At 37.7% G+C, this 24,150-nt stretch overlaps 1 protein-coding gene and 1 pseudogene across 1 annotated transcript in view; one reads left to right on the top strand and one right to left on the bottom strand.

Annotated features, from left to right (window-relative positions):
• Nucleotides 1-23,701, bottom strand: part of LOC139440492 (A disintegrin and metallopeptidase domain 3-like) — a 173,865-nt gene extending 150,164 nt beyond the window's left edge. The window contains exons 1-7 of the mRNA XM_071220147.1: nt 23,615-23,701; nt 22,759-22,835; nt 22,109-22,286; nt 14,750-14,815; nt 13,336-13,407; nt 12,959-13,125; nt 11,690-11,771 (exon numbers count right to left, since the gene is read on the bottom strand). Coding sequence (XP_071076248.1) covers nt 11,690-11,771; nt 12,959-13,125; nt 13,336-13,407; nt 14,750-14,815; nt 22,109-22,286; nt 22,759-22,835; nt 23,615-23,701 — 729 coding nt within the window. The remainder of the gene's footprint in view (nt 1-11,689; nt 11,772-12,958; nt 13,126-13,335; nt 13,408-14,749; nt 14,816-22,108; nt 22,287-22,758; nt 22,836-23,614) is intronic.
• LOC128779842 (ADP/ATP translocase 2 pseudogene) lies at nt 7,082-7,938 on the top strand (annotated as a pseudogene).
• Nucleotides 23,702-24,150: the final 449 nt, after the last annotated feature.

Here is a 24,150-nt window from a genome sequence, read left to right as displayed (position 1 = left end):
AATGTTGCCTAAGTTATTTCTTCACCCCTTTGATCTTTATACAAGTAATTTGTGGGCATACTACCTAAATGCAAATACAAGAGCAAGAAAATAGTATTCCAAAGCTCAGTATTTTCTTCTTTTTTGTTTATGTTTTATTATATATATGAGATACAGATTATATCAATTTATATTTCAATATATTAGTAAAAAATCTTATTTCCTATGTTTCCAACAGTGTTTAGTGTTTTAAGGAAAGAAAGTTTTTTCTTATGTGACAAATTCCAAAGGTAGCCTATAGATTTCAAATATACCCTTCATTCATCTTCCCCTAATGTTAACATGTTACATTACCATAGAACAATTATCAAAAAGAAAAAATTAAATTGATACAATACTATTAATTAAAATTGAGACTATTTCGATTTTGCCAGTTTTTCCATTACTGTAACCTCAATATTTTGTTAGAAATATGTAAAACAAAAAAGTGGTAAATTTTGAAAACTGGTATTTTAAATCTAGATGGCATTGGCATTGAACAGATAAAATAATGTTATTTTATGTTTTTATTATATTACTGATTTAAATTCAAATAACTTTAAATTTTAAAACAATAAGCATTGTTTTAGTAACTGTATTTTTTTTCTAGTGAACTCTAGGAAAAATACACAAATTCTTAAGGATTGAATTGAAAATCAGTTTTGACTTCAGAAACACTTTTAGGAGTCTTCCCTCTTCTTGGATTTTTTATGTCTCTATGGTCAATTAATGCTCAACAAAGGGGGCAGGAGCATCAAATGGAGTAAAAATAGGCTTTTCAACAACTGGCGTTGGGAGATCTAGACAAGTACATGCAAAAAAACAAAACTCGACCACCAACTTACACCATACACCAAAATAAACTCAGGATGAATAAAAAATTTAAAAGAATTCACAACACCATAACAGTCCTAGAGGGAAACATAGGCAGGAAAATTCAGGTACTCCACGCAGCAATATTTTCATCAATATATCCTCTAGAGCAAAAGGTAGAAAGGAAAGAATAAACATATGGGACTTCGTCAAATTAAAAACCTTCTGAATGGCTAAAGAAAACGTCAGCAAAGTGAAAAGGGAACCAACTGTATAGGAAAACATATTTGCCAACCATACTTTGGACAAGGCTTTGATCTCCAAAATTTGTAAAGAGCTTGCATGACTCCACTCCAGGAAGACAAACAATGCAATTAAAAATCCACAAAGGACCTAAACAGACACTTCTCCAAGGAGGACATTCAGAGGGCCATATACATGTTAAAGGATGCTCAGCATCACTAACCATCAGAAAGACACAAATTAAAACCACAAGGACATATCACGTCACACCTACCAAAACAGCTGCCATTAATAAATCAACAAATAATAAGTGCTGGCAAGGATGTGGGGCAAAGGGTACCCTAGCGCCCTGTTTGTGAGAGTGCAGACTGGTGCAGCCACTGTGGAAAACAGTATGGAATTTCCTCAAAGAATTAAAAATGGAACTGCCTTTTGACCCAGTAATTCTATTATTGGGACTATACCCTAAGAACCCTGAAACACTGATTCACAGGAACCTGTGCACCCCAATGTTCATAGCAGCACAATTTATAATAGCCAAGTGATGGAAACAGCCTAAGTGCCCATCAGTAAATAAGTGGATCAAAAAACTACGGTACATTTACACAATGGAATACTATGCTCCAGAAAGAAAGAAAGCCAACTGGGGGGAAGACTGAATGTGGGAGGTGAGGGTGGGTGGGGCAGGGGAGAGTGGTCAGGATAAAATGGAGACAACTGTACTTCAACAACAAATAAATAACAAAATTAAGAAATAGTTTTAGGATAGTAAGTGAAATTAATTTTTTTCTGAAGGCAGAATACTATAACACCTTGAAAGTAACATTTCTTTTCTCTTAAAAAATAAAATTTTGGGGTGGGGTGGAGGGATGGGGAGAAAAGGCATACAACTGTAATTGAATAACAATAAAAATTTAAAAAAAATAAAATAAATAAAATTTGAGAAGTAGTAATGTCAGGAAGATGTAAACCCCTGACAACCAATGAGATTTTCACTATCTGCATAGCTTCTCCTTTTCCATAATGTCATGTATTTGGAATCATATGCTATTTGGTTAAATCACATGAAAACAAAACAAAAACAAGCAAAATCCCAACTCTAACAACAAAAGAGAAAAGAATAAGAGAAAAGGAAAAAGGAATATTAAAAGAAAAAAAGAATATGAGAAGATAAAAGAAAAGAAAAAGAATATCAGAGGAAAGAAGGAAGAGAAAAAATAAGAATAAGAAAGAGAAAGTCTTTTTTTGTTTTGTTTTGTTTTGTTTTTGGGGGTTTTTTTTTTACATTTTAATTGTTATTCAATTACAGTTTGTCTGCATTTTCTCCCCATCCCTCCACCCCACCCCAGCCATCCCACCTCCCTCCCCCATCTCTACACTCCCCCTGGATTTTGTCCATGTGTCCTTTATAGTAGTTCCTGTAAACCCCTCTCCCCACAATCCCCTCCCCACTCCCCTCTGGCTATTGTTACATTGTTCTTAATTTCAACATCTCCGATTGTATTTTGTTTGCTTTTTTCCTTTGTTGATTACTGCATATCTGTTCAATTGTTTGGATAAACACAGGCATATAAAAACTTATCGCCTCAATAATATCTTAGAAAATATAATTTGTGCTTATCTTTCCCTTTGAGAATTTTAAGTAACAATTTTTTAATTAACAATGGAAGTCTCCTTTATATATATATATATATATACATATATATATATATATATATATATTTACTGATTATGCTATTACTGTTGTCCCATTTCAGCCCCTTCACTCAACTCCATCCTGCATACCCCCTCCCTCCCACATTCCCCCCCTATAGTTCGTGTCCATGGGTCATACTTATAAGTTCTTTGGCTTCTACATTTCCTACACTATTCTTACCCTCCCCCTGTCTATTTTCCACCTATCACTTATGCTATTTATTCTCTGTACCTTTCCCCCCTCTCTCCCCCTCCCAATCCCCTATTGATAACCCTCCATGTGATCTCCATTTCTGTGGTTCTGTTCCTGTTCTAGTTGTTGGCTTAGTTTGCTTTTGTTTTTGTTTTACGTGTGGTTGTTAATAACTGTGAGTTTGCTGTCATTTTTACTGTTCATATTTTTTATCTTCTTTTCCTTAGATAAGTCCCTTTAACATTTCATATAATAAGGGCTTGGTGATGATGAACTCCTTGAACTTGACCTTATCTGAGAAGCACTTTATCTTCCCTTCCATTCTAAATGATAGCTTTGCTGGATAGAGCAATCTTGGGTGTAGGTCCTTGCCTTTCATGACTTGCAATACTTCTCGCCAGTCCCTTCTTGCCTGTAAGTTCTCTTTGGAGAAATCAGCTGACAGTCTTATGGGAACCCCTTTGTAGGTAACTGTCTCCTTTGCTCTTGCTGCTTCTAAGATTCTCTCCTTCTCTTTAATCTTGGCTAATGTAATTATGATGTGCCTTGGTGTGTTCCTCCTTGGGTCCAGCTTCTTTGGGACTCTCTGAGCTTCCTGGACTTCCTGGAAGTCTATTTCCTTTGCCAGGCTGGGGAAGTTGTCCTTCATTATTTGTTCAAATAAGTTTTCAATTTTTTGTTCTTCCTCTTCTTCTTCTGGCACCCCTATAATTCGGATGTTGGAACGTTTCAAGATGTCCTGGAGGTTCCTAAGCCTCTCCTCATTTTTCTGAACTCTTGTTTCTTCATTCTTTTCTGGTTGGATGTTTCTTTCTTCCTTCTGGTCCACACCATTGATCTGAGTCCCAGTTTCCTTCACATCACTCACATCACTATTGGTTCCCTGTACATTTTCCTTTGTTTCTCTTGGCATAGACTTCATTTTTTCATCTAGTTTTCGAACAAATTCAACCAATTCTGTGAGTGTCTTAATAACCAGTGTTTTGAACTGTGCATCCATTAGGTTGGCTATCTCTTCCTCACTTAGTTGTATTTTTTCCGGAGCTTTGAAGTGTTCTGTCATTTGGGCCTTTTTTTTTTTTTTTTTTTGTCTTGGCATGTCCATTACTTAAAGGGGCGGAGCCTTAGGTGTTTACCGGGGCGCGGTAATGCTGGTGGCTGAGCTGTGAGGCTGTATGCTGGGGGAGGGGCAGAGAGGGAGCAATGGTACCCGCTCCACTCTCCACCAGATTTCAATCACTCCCTCTGCTACCCACAATCAAATTGGGCCCCTCTGGTGCTGGTTCCTGAGTGGGTGGGCTTGTGCACACTCCAGACCTCTGTGGGTCTCTCCAGCGAACTCTCCTGTGAGACTGGGAGTCCCTCTTGCTGCTGCCCCAACCCCCACGGGCGTTTTCAATCAGAGGTTTGAGGCTTTATTTCCCTGCGCTGGAGCACTGGGTTAGGTGGTCCGCTTCGCTCCCCACCGTTCCTCCGGGTTTTTCTGTGCACGAATGTGGGGCGGCAGGGTGCTACCTGCCGCTCTGCCCGCCCAGTTCTCCACCACTCTGTGCCCGGCCCTCTCAGTTTATCTGTGTGTGAATGTGGGGCTGCAGGGGCTGCTAGTGGTCAGACTGCCTGCCCCGTTTGTCCCACACTCCGCCGGTCTCAGTCCCGCCACAGCCATGCGAGTCTTCTCCACCCCGGCTGCCCATTTCCACCCCTCCAACCAGTCTGGATGTATGTTTCTTTTTTATCTACTTGGTGTCGGATTTCCTTGCTGTTCGATTTTCTGTCAGTTCTGGTTGTGGGAGGAGGCACAGTGTGTCTACCTATGCCGCCATCTTGGTTCTAACAATGGAAGAGTTCATGTGGTAAGAGTATCCCAGAATAAAGCCTAATGTGGGAGTAGAAAAAAAAAAAAAAGAAAGAGAAAGAGAAAAACGGGAAAAAAACTAAAATAACAAAAAGAAAAAAAGAATAAGAAAAGGAGAGAGTTAAAATACTAAAGAAAAGAATATGGGAGAAATATGAAATAGCCAATATGAAAGAAAAAATAGCAAACATGGAAAAATTAATAAAGCTATGAACAAGAAAATAATGGGACCAAAGTGGCACTTGTCTCAGCAGAGTTTAGTGCCTGCCTGCTGTGATCTCCCTTTCGATACTGCTCCAATGTTGTCTGAAGCTGATGCAAGACAATATCGGATGCTGTCCATATCTGGCCCACTGCAGGGCTACAGGTGAAGCTAAAAGTGATCCAGAGTTTGTGGCTGATTCCTCCAGGCTTGGCCACAGCCAGGATGGGCCAAGTTGCTCTACAAAGCTGGCTTTTTATCAGCACTGGGTCCAGGGGTGGGTAAACAAAAGTCCCAAGGCACCACAAGATCCATTTCTGCCTGTCTCTGCCTGCCAGCTGGCTGTCAATCAGTCCCTGAAACAGCTGTTTCTGAACTGGCTTCTGGATGAATGTGGCAGGTGGGGCCCCTGAATCTCCCAGGAAGGGGAGGTGCCATTCAGACTTCAGGGAAGATGGTGGGAGTCCTACTTGGTCCAGAGCCACACATCTGAGTCTATCCTGGATTATTTCTCTGAACTCTGCAGGGTGGAGCCCCTAGCGGGCATGTGGGTATGGCCTGCAGAACCCAGAGTTTGGGTCTGCCCAAAACCAGGAGGGTGTGTCTATCAGCTCTCCCATGATGGGAAAGTGCCAGTCCAGTTCCCATGGAAGTGTAAGGAAAGCTGCAACCCAAAGCCAGTCTCTGACACCTTCTGAGCCTGCCTATGCTGCTGTCTCCACAGCAGGAGTTAAGAAGCAGGCTGGGGCAAATCAAATTCCAGAGGATGGAGTGAGTGAGATTTCAACAGGTAGGGTGAGCAGGTATCCCAAAGGGTGGGATAATTGTTTTTCCCCAGGCTGATTCCCTGGAAGGGCCTTGCTTTTCTCAAGAAAAAATGGCTGCTGCAATATTGCATGATGACCCAGCACAGGGATCCCAGCAACCATTCCCCCACGTCTCTTCCCAATGCCCCCCACTTCACACTCTCCTCAGGCGATTCCAGTGTGCACCACCCTCCCTTTGCCAGAACCCAGGGTGCTTTGGACCTTTAAAAAAATGGCTTTGTCTTCAGCAGGTTCCATCTCTCCCAGTAGATAGAAACTCCACCGTCTTTCACCAATGTATGCTACATGGGCAGCTGATCCCAGCTTTGGCACTCCCAGCTAGGAAGCCCAGTCTGAGGTCCAGGAATCACTCCTCTCAGCAGGAAGCTTCTGCATAATGCTATTGCTCCACAACTTCAGCTGCCACCTGTGGGAGCAGGGCCACCCTGTTTTGCCACCTCATCCCTCCTACTGGTCTCAAGGTGGTTTCCCTCCATCCTAGGTTAAAAGTCTACTTTGCAGATAGCCTTCACTTGGTAATTCAGGGTGACTGTTCCCCAATTCAGTTTTATTTCCAGTTTGTTTCTGGGAGGAAGTACAAATTAGATCCTCCTATGCCAGGACCATCTTGCAACCCCTTTTATATGTTTTTTTTCTTCTATAACTTTATAATTTGAGTTGAAATTTGTTTCATTATATGCTTTTTAAAATTATTATTGTTGTTGTTGTTGTTCAAGTACAGTTTTCTGCCTTTTCCCCCCACCGCCGCCCAACACCCCAGCACTCTCCACCTCCCTCCCATTTCCAACACCCCCCCCCATTATTGTCCATGTGTCCTCCATAATTGCTCCTGCAAACCCTTCACCCTTTTCCCCTAAAATCCCTCCCCTCTGCCCTCTGGTCACTGATTCTTGAATTGTTTAAGCCACCTAGAGCTGGCAGTAAATTCAACATTGTGGTTGGGTCCAGTTTTGTTCAGTATCACAAACAAACGTGTTGCTTTGCCCATCATCACTGTGATGCAGGGAGATACACTCCTCTGTCTGGTCTTCATTGCAGGTCATTAGAATCTTCTCCATGTATAATATAGGCCCTTCTGGAATTTGTTACTTTTGTTCCATTCAATGAAGAGGTCCTTCAACAGTCCTTCCGTCATTTGTTCTTGATCTTTAAGACTGTGGCTATCTATAGCTCTGGAGTTCCAGCTGGTTATGAGCCCAGTCCCGCTGTCACCCCACCCCTTCTTTCCTTTCAACATGGCAGATGCTGCTGTCTTGGGGTCTTTCCCCAAGGACTTCCTGGCAGGTGGATTGGCCATGGCCATCACCAAGACAGTGGTAGTGTCGATCAAGTGGGTCAAGCTGCTGCTGCACGTGTAGCATGCCAGCAAGCAAATCACCTTAGATACAAGCATTACAGACTATGTGGTTTGTACCCCCAAGGAGAAGGGAATCCTGTCCTTCTGGTATGGTAACCTGGCCAATGTCATCAGCTACATCCCCTCCCAGACTGTCAACTTTGCCTTTAAAGATAAATACAAGCAGATCTTCCTGGGTGCTGTGCATGAGAGAACACAGTTTTGGTGTTTCTTTGCAGGGAATCTGGCATCAGGTGGTGCCACTGGGGCCATCTCACTCTCTTTTATATACACTCTGGATTTTTCCCATACTCGTCTAGCCACTGATATGGGTAAAGCTGCAGCTGAAAGGGAATTCAAAGACCTCAATGACTGCTTCATTGAGATCTACAGATCTGGTTGGATTAGAGGTGTGTACCAAGGCTTTAATGTGTCTGTGCAGGGTATTATCATCTACCGAGCTGCCTACTTCAATATCTGAGACATGCAAAGGGAATGCTTCCAGATCCCAAGAATGCTCACATCTTCATCACCTGGGTTGGCTTCCTATCCATTTGACACTGTTTGTCAGTGCGTGCTGATGCAGTCAGGGCACAAAGGAACTGATATCATGTACACAGGCTCGCTCGACTGCTGGAATATTGCTGGTGATCAAGTAGGCAAAGCCTTTTCCAGGGTGCATGGTCCCATGTTGTCAGAGGGATGGGTGGTGCTTTTGTGCTTGTGTTGTATGATGGAGTCAAGAAGTTCACGTAAATTATTTCCTAGTCTTCCCTCCCCTCGACCTCCAACGTGAACAGGCATGTTGCATTATGTAACATATCTTGAGCATTCTGGACAGACTGTTGGCTATCTATTTATCAATGGCAGCTATTTACTGGTTGAAAATAAGACGCAATAATATTCATCTGACCACTTTTCTTTTAAAGCCATTTCCATGATAATGATGGGACTCAATTAAATTTTTTATTTCAGTCACTCTTGATAAACAACTAATTTGAAGAAATAATAATATCTGGTATATATCTCATATATTTCTCATATATATGATATATCTCATATGTATGTGTGTGTGTGTGTATATATATGGAGAGAGAGGGAGGGAGAGACAGAGGGAGGGAGAGGGAGATATCATGGCCATGGTGAAATAAAATATGCCTGGCTGGCTAGCATGCACTGACTTTCCTCCTTTGTAGTACTTAGTCACTTTTAATTTTGTCACCACAGCTATCACTCAAACTGGTCACTTATTTGCAACAGTGATTTTGTATGCTTAGGGGCCATGTTGAACAAAGCAACACCAGACTAGATAAAACACTAAATAAAATGATGCAATCAAGAAATGCAATAAAAACAAGATGTAGGAGGCTGCTGTAATATAATATGATGTAATGTTTTACAGCAAACTTACTTTTATAAGTAGAAACAGTACACTCTAAAATAATGGTGATGATAATAATAATGACCATCATTAACAAATCAACAAGCAATAAGTGCTTGCGAGGTTGTGGAGAGAAGGAAACGCTAGTACAGTGTTAGTGGGAACGCAGACTGGTGCAGCCACTGTGGAAAACAGTATGGAACGTCCTAAAAAATTTAAAAATTGAACTGCCTTTTGATCCAGTGTTTCCATTGCTGGGACTATACCCTCAGAATCCTGAAAGACCAATTCAAATGCATCTATACACCCAATGTTCACAGCAGCATTATTCACAATAGACAAGTGCTGGAAACTGCCAAAGTGCCCATCAGTAAATGAGTGGATTAAAAAAACTGTGGCACATTTACACAATGGAATATTACACAGCCAAAAGAAAGGAACTCCTACCCTTTGCCACAGCATGGATGGAACTGGAGAACATTATAAGTGAAAAAGGCCAGGTGGTAAACAACAAATACCATATGATCTCACCTATTAGAAGAGCCTAATCAACAGAACAAACAAGCAAAATAGAACTTGAGACATGGAAATAAAGAATAAATTGACACTAACAAAAGGGAATTTGGAGGGCGATACTGATGGAAAGAAGGGGAAGGGGCAAGCTAAGGAACGTGTATAAAGTACCCATGGACAACAGGGTGGGGGTGGATTGTGGGGATGGATGGGGGGTGGACGGTGCATGGGAGAGCAATGGGGAAAAGAGTGATACAACTATAATTGAACAACAATAACAAATAATTAAGAAATAAAAATAGTATAGTAAATACAAAAACCACTAACATAGTCATTTGCTAGCATTATCAAGTATTATGTACTGTGTGTGATTGTATTACTACTTCTATATAACTGGCAGTGCAACAGGTGTGTTGACACCAACATCCCCAGAATCACATGAGCAATGTGTTGCACTATGAAGTTATGATGGCTACAACCTTACTAGGTGATAGTAATTTTTCAGATCCATTATAATCTTCTAGGACCCCCCCATCAAAGATCTGGTCCATTGTTGACCTAAATAACATTATATGGTACATGATTGTACTCATTACACTTGAGACAAAGATTCAACATCTTACTACATTCAGGTTATTAATAAGCCACAAAAAAAGGATACATATAACCCATCAAGATTGAATAATGAAGAAAAATAAAATCTAAAGAGACAAATAACTAGTAAGGAGATTGAAGCAGTAATCAAACACCTTCCAAGAACAGCAACAACAAAACAACAACAAAAACCCAGGACCTGATGGCTTTGAATCAGGCTTTTAAATCAGAATTTACTAGTGATTCAGGCTTTGGTGGATCTGAATCACTGGCAAATTCTACCAAATATTTAGCTAAGATTTAATGACAATTCTCCTCAAACTCTTCCACAGAATTGAAGAGGGGATGCTCACAAAATTATTCTATGAGGCCAGCATTACCCTGATACCAAAACACTCAACAACAACAAAAAATTACAGACTAATATACCTGATGAACATTAATATAAAATCCTCAACAAAATATAAGCAAACCAAATTCAGTAGCACATTAAAAGTATTATACACCAAAACCGAGATTTTTTTCCTGGGACACAAAGATTACTGAACATAGGAACATATGTCAGTGTAATATACCATTTTTACAGAATGAAGGGCAAAATCCACATGATCATCTCAGTTAATGCAGAAAATGCATTTTACAACACTCAACACATGTCTTAATAAACACCACTCAACAAAATGGGAATATGAGGAAACTACCTCAATACAAAAAATAACATATGTAAAGCTCACAACTAACATCATACCCACTAGTGAATTCCTGAAAGATTTTCCTCTAAGATCAAGAGTAAGACAGGATGTTCCTTCTCTCACCAGTTCTATTTAACATAATGTTGGAAGATCTAGCCAGAGCAATCAAGCAATAAAATCAATAAATGACTTCTAAACTGGAAAGGAAGAAGTAAAATTCTCTCTGTTCACAGCTGCCATGATCTTGTTTGTAGAAAACACAAAAGATCCAGCATAAAAGAAACAGAAAAGTAGATACAGAACATGTTTTGTCAGTCACCAGAGAGGAGAGGGGTCAGGTGGATGGGTGCAAAAGGTAAAGGGATTAATAGACAGGGGGAGGGTAAAAATAGTGTAGGAAATGTAGAAGCCAAAGAACTTATAAGTATGACCTATGGACATGAACTATAGGGGGGGAATGGGGGAGGGAGGGGAGTGGGCAGGATGGAGTGGAGTGGGGGGGGAATGGGACAACTGTAATAGCATAATCAATAAATATATTAAAAAAAAAAAGAAGTACTAATTGGTTGCTTCAGAATAGTCACAGGGACGTAAACTACAGCATAGGGAATACAGTCAGTAATAGTCCAATTACTATGCATTGTGTCAGGTGATGAGATTTATTGGGATGATCATATATTAAGCTATGTAATATCTAATCACTGGGCTGTACATGTGAAACTAATATAATAATGTATTTCAACAGTGATTGAAAATTAAAAATGATAAAAATAAATTAAAAAATAAAATAAAATATGGACTAAGAATTTGAGCAGCTATTTCTCCAAAAATGATATACAAAAAGCCAAAGTGCATGAGAATATGCTCAGTATCACTAATAATCATGGGAATGCAAATCAAAACCACAATGGGATATCACTTCATACCAATTAGGATGACAGCTATTTCAAAAAGAACACAGAAAAAAAGTATTGGTGATGTTTTCATGAATACAATATGAACTTGGGGATTATAAAATGATGTAAGCAGTATGATGACTTCTCAGAATATTGAAAATAGAACCATATGATACAGTGAACTTACTTGTGAGTACATATGCCAAATAATTGACTTTGAAGTGATATCGCCATTCCCGTTTATGTATTCTACCATAATAAAAATCCTTTTAAAACTGTATCATTTCAGTTTAAAACTCTATAAAAAAGCATTTTCTAAAAATCTGTCAAAACAGTATGGTAGTTACACTTATACGAACTTTCTTTCCTTGAAGTGGTTTTAGCTTTCAAATCGTATCTAACTACTGAAGACATGGAAATAAAACGCATACCAGAGCAATTCCTGCAGCAAGTTTTGGATCGCATGCCATTCCATGATATGTTGCTCCCACATAGTTAGAATAATTCCTGTAACTAAAAAATAACATTTCTCTTGTGGATCAATGCATCTAATTGATTACTTATTTTATTTATTTACTTATTTATTTATTAAAAATATGTTTATTGACTTTAGAGAGAGAGGAATGGAGAGAAAGAGTGAGAAACATCAACATGAGAGAGAAACCTCGATTGGTTGCCTCCTACATGAGCCCCAGACAGGGAACAACTTAGGTATGTGCCCTGACCATGAACTGAATGCCCAACCTTTTGGTGTGTATGACAATGCTCCAAACAACTGGGCCACACTGGCCCGTGCTGATGAATGCATTCTTAATTATTAACGTTAATGACCTTTTAAGACTTGGATACTTCAATAGAGCTATGTTTTCTTTAAAATGTAAATATTGCATATCCTGTCCAATGCAGTTAATCACTCTGTGTTTGGGTAATCTCCCATAAATCCTACAAAGTTAGGTTTTAAAGGATACTTGACACATATCCCAGAACCCAGCAGCACCTAATCCATCCAGAAAATTAATCAGCCCTGGACAGTGTGGCCCAGTTGGTTGGAGTGTCATCCTGTAGACTGAAAGGTCACAGGTTCCATTCCTGGTCAGGGCACATACCCAGGTTTCAAGTTTCGCTCCCAGTCGGGATACCCACAAGAAGGCAACCAATTCATGCTTCTGTCTCACATCAGTGTTTCTCTCTCCCTCTTTCTTTCCCTTCCTCTCTCTCTAAAAGCATTGAAAAACTGTCTTTGGGTGAGAATTAAAAAATACTAATCAACACTACTGTGAGTGCTGGATGGACACAATTCTAAGACATAAAAGTCAGCACAGCTTACTGCCATGATTTGCACATGACAAACCTGTGAAGTAGTAAAAACGTACTTATTTGTATTTTCTTTAATGTTAAAATGATGGTATAAATTATTTGCATCTAAGAAAATCTTTAAAACCACAGAGGCCTTGGTTCATCCCAAGGCGTTCTACATTTTCCAGTTCATTCAGTTTTCATAGGTAAATAGTCCACTCTGAGAATAATGGCCTACAATGATTTATCATGTTTCCATGTTATCTTATTTTTTTAATTTTGCACTTTACAAACACTGTACTCATACACTATTTTTGTCATTATACATATTAGACTTTATATGTAATTGTGATAGTTAACATCAAATTCGATAAATCACATATTAATGCAAATAAGGTACTTACATTAATAAAAATGCCATATCACGGGACCTTTGAAACAAAACTTTTTCTTTCCATGACACAAATCTTTGCAGTACTTCACTAGCATCCCCATCAGATAAAATCTTATTTTGATCTGACCACAGCTCCAAAGATGTTAACATAAAGGTCACTTTTAGCTGGGAAAACATCTGAAAAGCGAGATGCATGATATATAGTTTAGGTAATCACACATATAACATTACATCTCTATACATAATGCTAATCTATTCAATTTACTGTTATTTGGAGATAACATCCATTGGTGAATAAAGCTGATTGGTAGGACTATACTTTTTATAGAAACGTTATTGCATTAATAAGAATGTTTCTTATTTAAAATATGAATCACAACCACTTACAGTGTTGATGAAACCAAAGATATGGAAAACTTTCTCCACTGCTACTGCCACTTCAGAGCCCATATAATCATACTGAAAGGCAAATTCTCTTTCTTAATCACTGGTGAAAATGAATGTATTACCACATTTTAAATAGATAAAAAATGTTACAATAAAAACTTAGGTGAAAAGACAAAAGCAGAATTCAAATTTATCAAATTTTAATGTTTTAGACATAAGCCCAGGGTCTTTACGTATTAACCAATCATATTGAAATGATAGGGTTATGATTATCTTTCTGTTTACATATATAGAAATTAGGGTTAAATGTTAAGTTTCCAAGATTGTATAAATACTAAGGGTAAAAACCAGAACGCAAATCCGTAACTAAACTAACAAGTCTTTTGGTCTAACAGAGAGGTCTGAGTACCATAACAGTGAACAATTTTTAGAATATGTCCTGCCCTGGCTGGTGTGGCTCAACTGGTTGGAACATTGTCCCATAGACTCAAAGGTCACAGGTTCAATTCCAGGTCAGGGCACACACCCAGGTTGCAGGTTCAATTCCTGGTTGGGGCATGATGAGAAGGCAACCAATCAATGTCTCTCTCTATACATATGTGTGTGTGTGTATAGTCTCCCCCTCTCCCTGATCGAACTCCCTTTCTCTCTAAAAGCAATGGGAAAAAATGTCTTCAGCTGAGGTGAGGATAAAGAAAAAAGAATATGTCCTTATTTTGGGAACAAAAATCATAATTTTCTGTGAAATGATTCTAGTTGTGTGTTCACATACATTTCTGTCTGTGGAAAGCATACAAAGTGGCATCTTGGGATTTTCAACCATCTCCAGCAAGTCTGCAGAAGATTACTGACAGGAAATGCAATGGACAGAGTTCTCTGATTCAGACAAAAGAGATGCTATTTTCCTAGTTCTTTAGAAACTGTTTAGACTTTGAGAGTTTTCTATATGTGACCTTTTCCAATAAACCACATTGTATATTCACACAGTGCAGCGTACATGTGGTATGAGTGAAGGTGATCCATTGTAAGCCTAAACATTGTAAAAGTAAGACAAAAGAAAGAAAAAATATGGTTATGGAAATGAGCTCACATGTCTCAATAATCACTAATTATCAATAGCCCAAGTGACAAAGACTGTTTAAATAAAGCCACTATATGCAAATGAAAATTTTAAAACCCCTATGCTAGGAGGACAGAAATATTAAGAGTCATAGCATGAAAATACTTATCAAGACATTACTAGACAAAAAGCAAATGTCATATATTGTGATAGCTACATTAATATGAGTTACATTAATATAAAAAAGCTTAAAGCTATCTACATCTGTATTACAAAAAGGTATGTTTCCTTTTCTTATTCCTTTGTATTTAAACACAAAATAAATATATAATGAAATGCATCAATAATGCATACCAAGGCTTTATCCATAATGATTTGTATTTTCAGAGTTTTTTTCAATAGCACAACATCTGATTTTTTCTGTGAAACAGAAAAGGTGAATTAAATAAAATGTATCTAAAATTCTTATATTGTTTGTGATTATCTACATAATATGTGTACACAGAGAGGCATAGGTAGAGGAATAGATCACTATAGATACATAAAGTTATACAGAGTATAGGAAAATAAAAGGATGGCTGTTGACTGAATAAATGAACAGGAGAGATTCCAAATAAACATTTTAGAAATTCAAATCAGAAGCTTTTACTTTATACTCTTAGAAAAAAGTTACTGCAGTGCTGGGGAAACCATATTTCCTTCCTCTAAAAACCTTCCTCTATGATCCTCCTCCAACCTTCAGGCTAACAAACTCCCATCAACCTTCCCCCAAACACTGCCTTTTATTTTCTCATATTTATACCTCAGATTATTTAGTTGACTTCATCGTGGCTTACACTCAATAAAATGCATCCATTTTAAATATACAGTAATATGCATTAGTATTAATGTATACAGCCATGTAACCATTTCCATAAGTAAGACAAAGAATGTTCCCATCACCCCCTTCCAAGGTTGTACATGAATATATAATAATGTCAATATTGTTTTTCATTCACTTTGAGTTTTGTATTTTCCTATCTTGTCTATATTTATATTCATTCATATGGGTCATGTTTATTTCTTTCTGATCATTGTTTTTATTTTAGAATACATGCAGTTCCTTCAAGTCTAAGAGGAGATTAGGGACACATTATACTTTGGGTTATAGTATAAAAAAAGGCCAATTATCCAAAAATGATATTGCCCCCTCTCCAAGAGAAGAGATACCAATGAAAAGCAGCTGTCCAAGCTCACCTGTACCAATGGGGAGACATACCATTTTCCCTTTACTCTTGACTGCATTTATGTAGTCTAAGGAGGGACTCTTAGGGACCTTGAGTCAAAGCCAGGAAGGGAATCAACCAAAATTTCACCCACCTTAGACTCTGCATAAGAGTTATGTTATATCACTGAGAGCTACCTTTGTTGCTTTAGAATTTAATGGTATTTGTCATAAGCATGATCGACTAGAATTTTTTCCAGAGATGCAAGGTTGGTACAATATCCACAAATCAATAAACATGACACACCACATAAACAAAATGAAGGGAAAAAACCACACAATCAAATCAGCAGATACAAAAAAGCTTTGACAAAATCCAGCACCCAGATATGATAAAAACTCTCAGCAAAGGGGGAATACAGGGAACATACCTCAGTGTAATAAAGGCCATATAGGACAAACCCCAGCCAACAGTCACACTCAATGGGCAAAAGCAAAAACATTTCCCTTAAGATGAGGAAAAAGACAGGGATGTCTGCTTTCACTACTCCTAGTTAAAATAAGACTGAAGTCGTAGCCACAGCAATCAGACAAGAAGAAAAAATAAAATGCATTCAAATTGGAAAGGAAGAAATAAAACTGTCATCGTTTGCAGATGACATGAGATTGTACATAGAAAACCATAAAGACTACACCAAAAAGCTACTAGATCTACTAAATTAATTCAGTAGCAGGTACAAAATTAATATTCAGAAATTAATGGTATTTCTATACAATAATAACAAACTATCAGAAATAGATTCTAAGAAAACAATCTCATTTACTGTACAACAACAACAAAATAAGGTACCTGGGAATAAATTTAACCAAGGAGGTAAACACCTGTACTTGGAAAATTATAAGACATTGAAGAAAGAAAGTGAGGAAAGTACAAACAAGTAGAAGAATTTACTGCATTTGCGCATTTGAAGAATTAACATCATTAAAATGCCCACACTACCCAAGGCAAGCTACATATCCAATGCAATTCTTATTATAACACAAATGTCATATCTCACCGACATAGAACAAATATCCTAGAAATTTATGTGGAACCAAAAAAGACCCAGAATAGCCTCAGCAAACTTAAGAAAGAAGAACAAAGTTGGAGAGATCACAGTACCTGATATCAAACCATACTACAAGACCATTGTAATCAAAACAGCCTGGTAATGGCATAAGAACAGGCATATATTTTGTTTGCTTGTTTCTTCTCTTGGGGTGGGGTGGAGGGATGAGGAGAAAAGGCATACAACCGTAACTGAATAACCATAAAATTTTTTTTTAAAAAAGAACAGGCATATAGATCAATGGAACAACACAGAAATCAACCCACACCTTTATGATCAATTAACATTTGACAAAGAACACAACAGCATACATGGAGTAGACAGTCTCTTTAATAAATGGTGTTGGGAATATTGAACAGGCACATGCAAATATGTGAAAGTACCACCAACTTAACTCCATACACAAGAATAAACTCAAAATGGATAAAAGACTTAAATGTAAGTTGCAAAACCACATAACCTCTTGAAGAAAACATAGTCAGTAAAATCTCAGACAACTCTCAAAATAATACTTTTGTCAGTATGCCTCCTAGGGCAAGGAAAACAAAAGAAAACATAAATAAATGGAAACAAAAACCTTCCATACAACAAAGGAAAACCTCATCAGAATAAAAAGGGAACCTAGTGTATGGGATAACATATTTGCCAATGATACATCTGATAAGGGGTTAATTTCAAAATATATAAAAAATTTATACAGCTCAATACCAAGAAGACAATCCCATTAAAAAAACAGGCAAAGGAACTGAATAGACACTTCTCCAAAGAGGACATACCAATGGCCAACAGATATATTAAAAAAAAAGTTCAATGTCACTAATCATCATAGGGAGCAAATTAAAACCACAGTGAGACATTGCCTCCCACCTACCAGAATGGCTACCATCAATAAATCCATAAACAACAAGTGCTGACTGGGATGTGGATAAAAGGAGACCCTAGTGCACTCTTGGTGGGATTGCAGACTGGTGCAATCACTGTGGAAAACAAAAGTATTTCCTCAAAAAATTTAAAAGGGGAACTGCCTTTTGACCCAATGATTCCCACTTCTGGGAATACATCTTAAGAATCCTGAAACACCAATTCAAAAGAACATATAGCCGCCTTATTCTTATGGCAGAGTTGTTTACAATAGCCAAGATTTGGAAACAGCCCAGATACCCATCGGCAGATGCAGTACATGAGTGGATGAAAAAGCAGTGGTACATTTACACAATGCAATACTATGTGGCTACAAAAAAGAAGGAACTCTTCCCTTTTGCAACGGCATGGATGGATCATTATGCTAAGTGAAATAAGCTAGTTGTGGAAAGACAAATACCATATGATCTCACTTATATGTGGAATATAATGAACAAAATAAACTGACAAGCAAAACAGAAACAGAGGCATGGACACATGGAACAGACTGATAGCTGCCATGCTGGGGGTGGGGGGGAAGGGAGGAACCAGATGAAAGATGGTGATTGAATGAGCCAAAGAACATGTATGCATAACTCATAGACACAGACCACAGTGTAGTGCTGGCCAGAGGGAAGGGGGTGCAGGGGCTGGGTGCAGGTGGGCAAAGGGGAGGAAAATGGGAATATCTGTAAGAGTGTCAACAATAAAAATAAAAATTTAAAAAACTTAATGGCATTTGACCTTCAATGATTCTCATGAACAATACAGTCTGAGGACAGCTGTTTACACAGTTGTTCTATCTTCTCACTTGGTTGAAATTTCTCTCTATTTGACAAGTGTTCCTCGTGAATATGTTGTCATTGTGGCTGGCTACTGATCAGATTAGCGTCTCTAGTTTCTGTTTAACTGTGGCTTCTTTGTTTTCTACATTAGGAAGGACAGTTCACATTAGCAATAAAAGAATTGTCTCAATCAAAAGATTTCAATTATGTAGTTCTGGCTGGGTACAGAATTGTAGATTGGCAATTACTGTGCCTCATTTTAAGGAATTGGGTAGGTATTGCCCTTCAGCTTTTAGTGTGGCTGCTGGGAAATTTTATGCCATCCTGTGTCTTCCATATGTATAAAAACCAGACCTTTTAAATGTAAGTCAAGAAACTCAAGTAATGTTTAGAGTTTTTCTTGGATTGCTCTCTCATTTATTCAACTGAATTTTCTCCGACTTATTCAACTCAATTTTCTCCAGTATAACTGGAACTACCATTGTATCATCCATATTTATATTTTAATTTCATTTCCTATCTATCAAATGTCCCCATTATTTATTTGTCTTTCGACTTTTTGTGTGCTTCTGGAATTTTATCTTGTGAATTTTATGTTGTGTTTTTACATTTTTATTATTATGCTTTTAATTTCCAAGAATTATTTGGTATTTGTAATTTGTTATCTGTTATTTGTTGAATGTTATTTTTTCAAGTAGCATTCTGCTCTTATTTTGTAGGTGAAATACTTTATCTTACCTCTATAAAAACATTGTCATTTTGTTTTCTTTACCTTTTACATTTTTGTGTCTTAACCTTTAAAATTTTTATTTTTTTAACACATCTATATTTTATATCACATTGTTTCATCTTATATCTGTTGCCCCTTTGAACTAAGAACTAGGCATTTAACAGCTTATTTTAATATCTGTGACCACATGTGGAGTTTAGGAGCTGTTGTCTTCACAGAAAATAATTTCTCTGGGTTGTTTATTAGGAAACACCTGCTGTCACTGTGGTCAATTTAGATTATTTTGGCTGATGTCATTCCCTCCTGGAAAGGCATCTTTGATACACTTGTTAGAATGTGTCAGCCTGGGTCCCAAGTCCCAGTGTGCTAAGTTTATCTTAGTCACATTAGTTTCAGTATGGTTTTTCTCCTCTATTGTGACATGTGATAGAACATTTGTCACATGTGATAGAACATTTGTGACACACAGTAGAACATTTGTTCCTGGTGTCCCATTTCACAGACCAGAGGAAACAGTCTTCAATTATCTGTCTACAACATTGACAATCTATCAGGGAAGGACATCAGGATTTCTGAATACTTAGAGAACACATTTTCAACCAATTCTCTTCATTGGTCCACTTTTAAAATCACTTCCTTGCGTATTGGGACGTGTAATTCCAGAAAGGTCTGAGTAGTGCTGCTGCACCTACCAGGCGTCCTAGCGCTTATCCCCGTCGCCAGTTTGGGATTCCGCTTTCTAGGGGCTGAATTAGCTAGCCACGCCTGCTCTTTAATTCCCAGTGTTGTTACTTCTCTCCTGTTTGTGCTTATATGTTTATGCCATTTCAAACAATCCCTTTTTACTTTGGCAGGGTTTAAGGAAAGGGCAGGGGTACAATATGTTTTTAACAGATAAGACCTTCCTTGTATATTGTTTGATTTATATTCTATTTTTCAATTCTGATTACAATGAAGGTGTTCACCCAGATTATAAGTTTGTGTCCTCTTTCATAAATGTGACATGTGCCTAAATTATAGATTTTATGTGCTTTGTTTTTCTTTGTTCACTATATTTGTACTAGTTAAAACACTAGTGCATGTGAAAATATGCTTAATCAAACCTATAGATTTAAGCCTATCGAGAAAAGCAACTGTCGCATTCCCTGTGAAAGTCAAGAATTCAAAAACACATACCAACATCCACTTATCTCCATTCCTGCAGTGATAACCCTGGTTTCTTCTAGGTTCTAAAACTTTTGTTTCTATTTTATTTTATTATTGCACTTGGTTTTATATCTGAAATTTTCTAATTACTTCCAATTACATTGCTCCACTACATTGGAAAACATGGTGAACAAATACTAATAGTAGTAGGAGCGATATTTATTGATCACTACGTAATTTTTATTTATAAATATTTGACCTGCGAAATAATTGTAATAGTAGGGTATTATTTTTACTATTGACTTTTTCCAGATGAGACAATGTAAACACAGGAAGGTTTTGTTACTCGCCCAAGTTCTTGTAGCTATAGACTGACAGACTTGAATTTCAAACTGAGGCAGCACACACTGTATGTTATCTCTTTCTCTTCCACTCCCTCTCTTATTGCTAACTATTTGGAGGGGGTTGGCTGCAAGGACAGTATTATTTGTCTTTCCCAAAGCATGTTCCCTCTTCAGGTTTCCCCTCTGCCACAGAACAGTGTTCGTGGAATCCCGTAAAGGTTTTCAATCTACTTTATGCGATAGAGTTCTATCTACTTCACTTGCAGAAATTGTCTTCAATCGTGTCTGTTGCTGGATTGCTATAAAGGTTGGTGGTTTCCAGAGCTGGCATGAAGGTTGGGGTCCTGTTGTAGTTTCATCAAAAAATGAAATTTTTGTCTCTACATACAAGTATGTTTTACCATTTTTATGGTTTCTGGAAAGGCAGTTTTATGAATTTGTATTGGAACCAACATCGTAGCCAAAATAAATAAAAGCAAATCAGAGCAACAGTGAGATAGAGTTTATCATACACTAAATTCTAGTTGTAGTCATTGCTATTTGTTTGGCTTCTCTTTAATTGCATATCCAACTTGAGAAGAACAGATGGACAGGGATTTATTTATTTAACCACTAATGGTAAAATGTAAAGTTGTATAAATATTCTTAAGGAGGAAGATAAGTAGGTTAATTCAAAAAACCTTCGAAAATATGTCTACTCTTAGATGCAAGTATTTAAAGTAAAATGATTGCTCAAAAAGTTGGTATATTCAGGAAGTTAATTTCTCAATTAAAGTGAAATCATAGCTATGTAAAATATGACATCATTTTATAATATATATATAAATTTTAAGTATGCATAAATACTTGTGAAAAATATAAAAGAGAATACTTCAAAACAATGGCAGTGGATTGCACAACAGCAGTTACCTCTAGGCAATGGCATTATGGTTCATTCTCAACATGTTTAAATTATTTTTTGTTAAAAAATCTATACATTCATAAATCCACATTTATAAGTAGATATATTAAAAGAATTGCACCAGATATTCCAAAATTCTAAGAGCACTGACTCTGAACAATGATATTTGGGACAATTTCTTGACATTTTTCTACTTTCAAATTTTCCAACAAAATAGTACTCTTTTACAAAGAAAAAATATGTATTGGCAAAAAAATACTGACAAAACAATAATCAGCAAATTTGGTAGCATTCTATTAGTAGGATGCAAATTCAGTAATAATGCAACTATGTACATATGCAGAAAAATGCAATTAGGGAAATGGAAGAATGTTCACTTTGAAGTATGTGTGTTTATTTCTATTACATTCTCTAAATTTTATAGGAATAAATATTTTTATTTATATATTCATATAATATTTAAAATAAATACCTTACAAGAGGTTTTAACATAATCAGTATCAGTTTAAGTTTGTTTTCCAAACATAACACATTTCAGTGTGAGTTGGTTTATCAAAATTGGCAAAATGAAGATTTCAGAAAATGGTTGCTTACCTCTGACTTCACAAGAATCTTATAGGGCTGATTTGCAGTTTGGATTGTAGGATGATTTTCTTGCAAAGAAAAAATATCAATTTCATTATTCTTTATTTGATAAAGTATGTGCTCATACATAGCTGCAGATTCCAATGGTTCAATTCCATAACTGACATTTTTCAACTGCAATAATCCTCTGAATATTTAAACAAATAAAAACAAATGTTAGTAATTAATACACATTTCCACTGACCACCGTAAATCAAAAATAAGGAAAATATTTTATAGAAACTTTATAGTGGTCTTTACGGTCTAATTTAATCTGAGAATAGTACCGTCTTACTCAAATTAACTTCAATCCAGTCTTACACCTTCTGTCTATGTGGCATTTATGAGTCACTGTGGTTCTAGGTGGTTAATAAATGTGAATATTCTGTATACTAGTGGGCTTTTGGTAAATAAACTTTATCACTCTAGCTAGGATAGAGACAAAAATATATTGAAAAATGATGAGAGGAGGACAAGGAAAAAAATATATATATATATGAGAAGAAACACAATCAAAGCCTATATTTCCTTTGCATTCACTCTACCATTCAAGGGATTTCTAAAAATTAAAGTGTTACACGAGATAGTTCATCATGCACATCTCTGGAATATGCCATTACCTGAGTCCAGAACAGGTGCTAAGTGTCACGACTGATTTTGGAATCTCTGCGGCATATCCTTGATAATAGCAATGGCCCTAGATGGGAGTAAATAAAGTCATGTTCATGAAGATTTGTAAATAAAGTTTTATCTTCACTTCCTAGACGTGAAATGTGCAGATTTAGCCACTAACCAATATTATTCACCAGTTATTCCATTCCCTTTTTATCTACCTACAATGTCTTCCTCTTAATTCTCTTCTGCCTGTGAATCCCCCCTAACTTCTAAATGTTGACAGAAGCTGTTATAATCAAAGGACATATAGTTTCTGAAACAAGAAGAAGCTAAAGGGCTTCTGGCCAAGATGGAGGCGTAGGTAGACACACTGCGCCTCCTCGCACAACCAAAAGAAGGACAACAATTTAAAAACAAAAAACAACCAGAACTGACAGAAAATTGAACTGCAAGAAAGTCCAACAACCAAGGAGATAATGAAGAAACATTCATCCAGACCAGTAGTAAGGGTGCAGACAGGCACCTGGGGTGGAGAAGACTCCTGCCAAGGTGGGGGCTGGCACACCCAGTGATGTGGCAGATTGTGGAATGGGGCAGGCCAGGCTGCAGCTAGCAGACCCCATAAGGTGGTGGCTGGCGGACCCTATGGCCCCACATTGGAGCATGGATAAACCAGGAGGAACGGAAGGGGAGCAAAACAGACCATGCAGCCCAGGGCTCCAGCACGAGGAAATAGAGCCTCAAACCTCTGATTGAAAACGCCCGTAGGGGTTGAGGCAGCAGCTGGAGAAACTCCCAGCCTCACAGGAGAGTTTGTTGGAGGCACCCACAGGGTCCTAGAATGTACACAAACCCACCTACCCAGGAAGCAGCACCAGAAAGGTCCAATATGATTGCGGGTAACGCAGGGAGAGACTGAAATCTGGCAGAGACTGGAGCAGATGCCATTGCTCCCTCTCAGCCCCTCCCTCACTTACAGCATCACAGCACAGCTACCACCGTTACCCAGCCCTGGTGGACACCTAAGGCTCCACCCCTCTACATAAGAGGTGCGCCAAGACAAAAAAAAAACATGGTCCAAATGAAAGAACAGATCAAACCCCAGAAAAAATACAACTAAGCAACGAAGTGAGAGCCAACCTGTCAGATGCACACTTCAAAACACTGGTAATCACGAAGCTCACAGAATTGGTTGAATTTGGTCGCAAATTAGATGAAAAAATGAAGTCTATGTTAAGAGAAACAAAGGAAAATGTACAGGGAACCCATAGTGATCGGAAGGAAACTGGGAATCAAATCAATGGTGTGGACCAGAAGGAAGAAAGAAACATCCAACCAGAAAAGAATGAAGAAACAAGAGTTCAAAAAAATGAGGAGAGGCTTAGGAACCTTCAGGA

Source organism: Desmodus rotundus, chromosome 13 (genome assembly GCF_022682495.2).
Source record: "Desmodus rotundus isolate HL8 chromosome 13, HLdesRot8A.1, whole genome shotgun sequence".
Classification (NCBI taxonomy): domain Eukaryota; kingdom Metazoa; phylum Chordata; class Mammalia; order Chiroptera; family Phyllostomidae; genus Desmodus; species Desmodus rotundus.
This window is presented reverse-complemented; position numbering and strand designations above follow the sequence as displayed.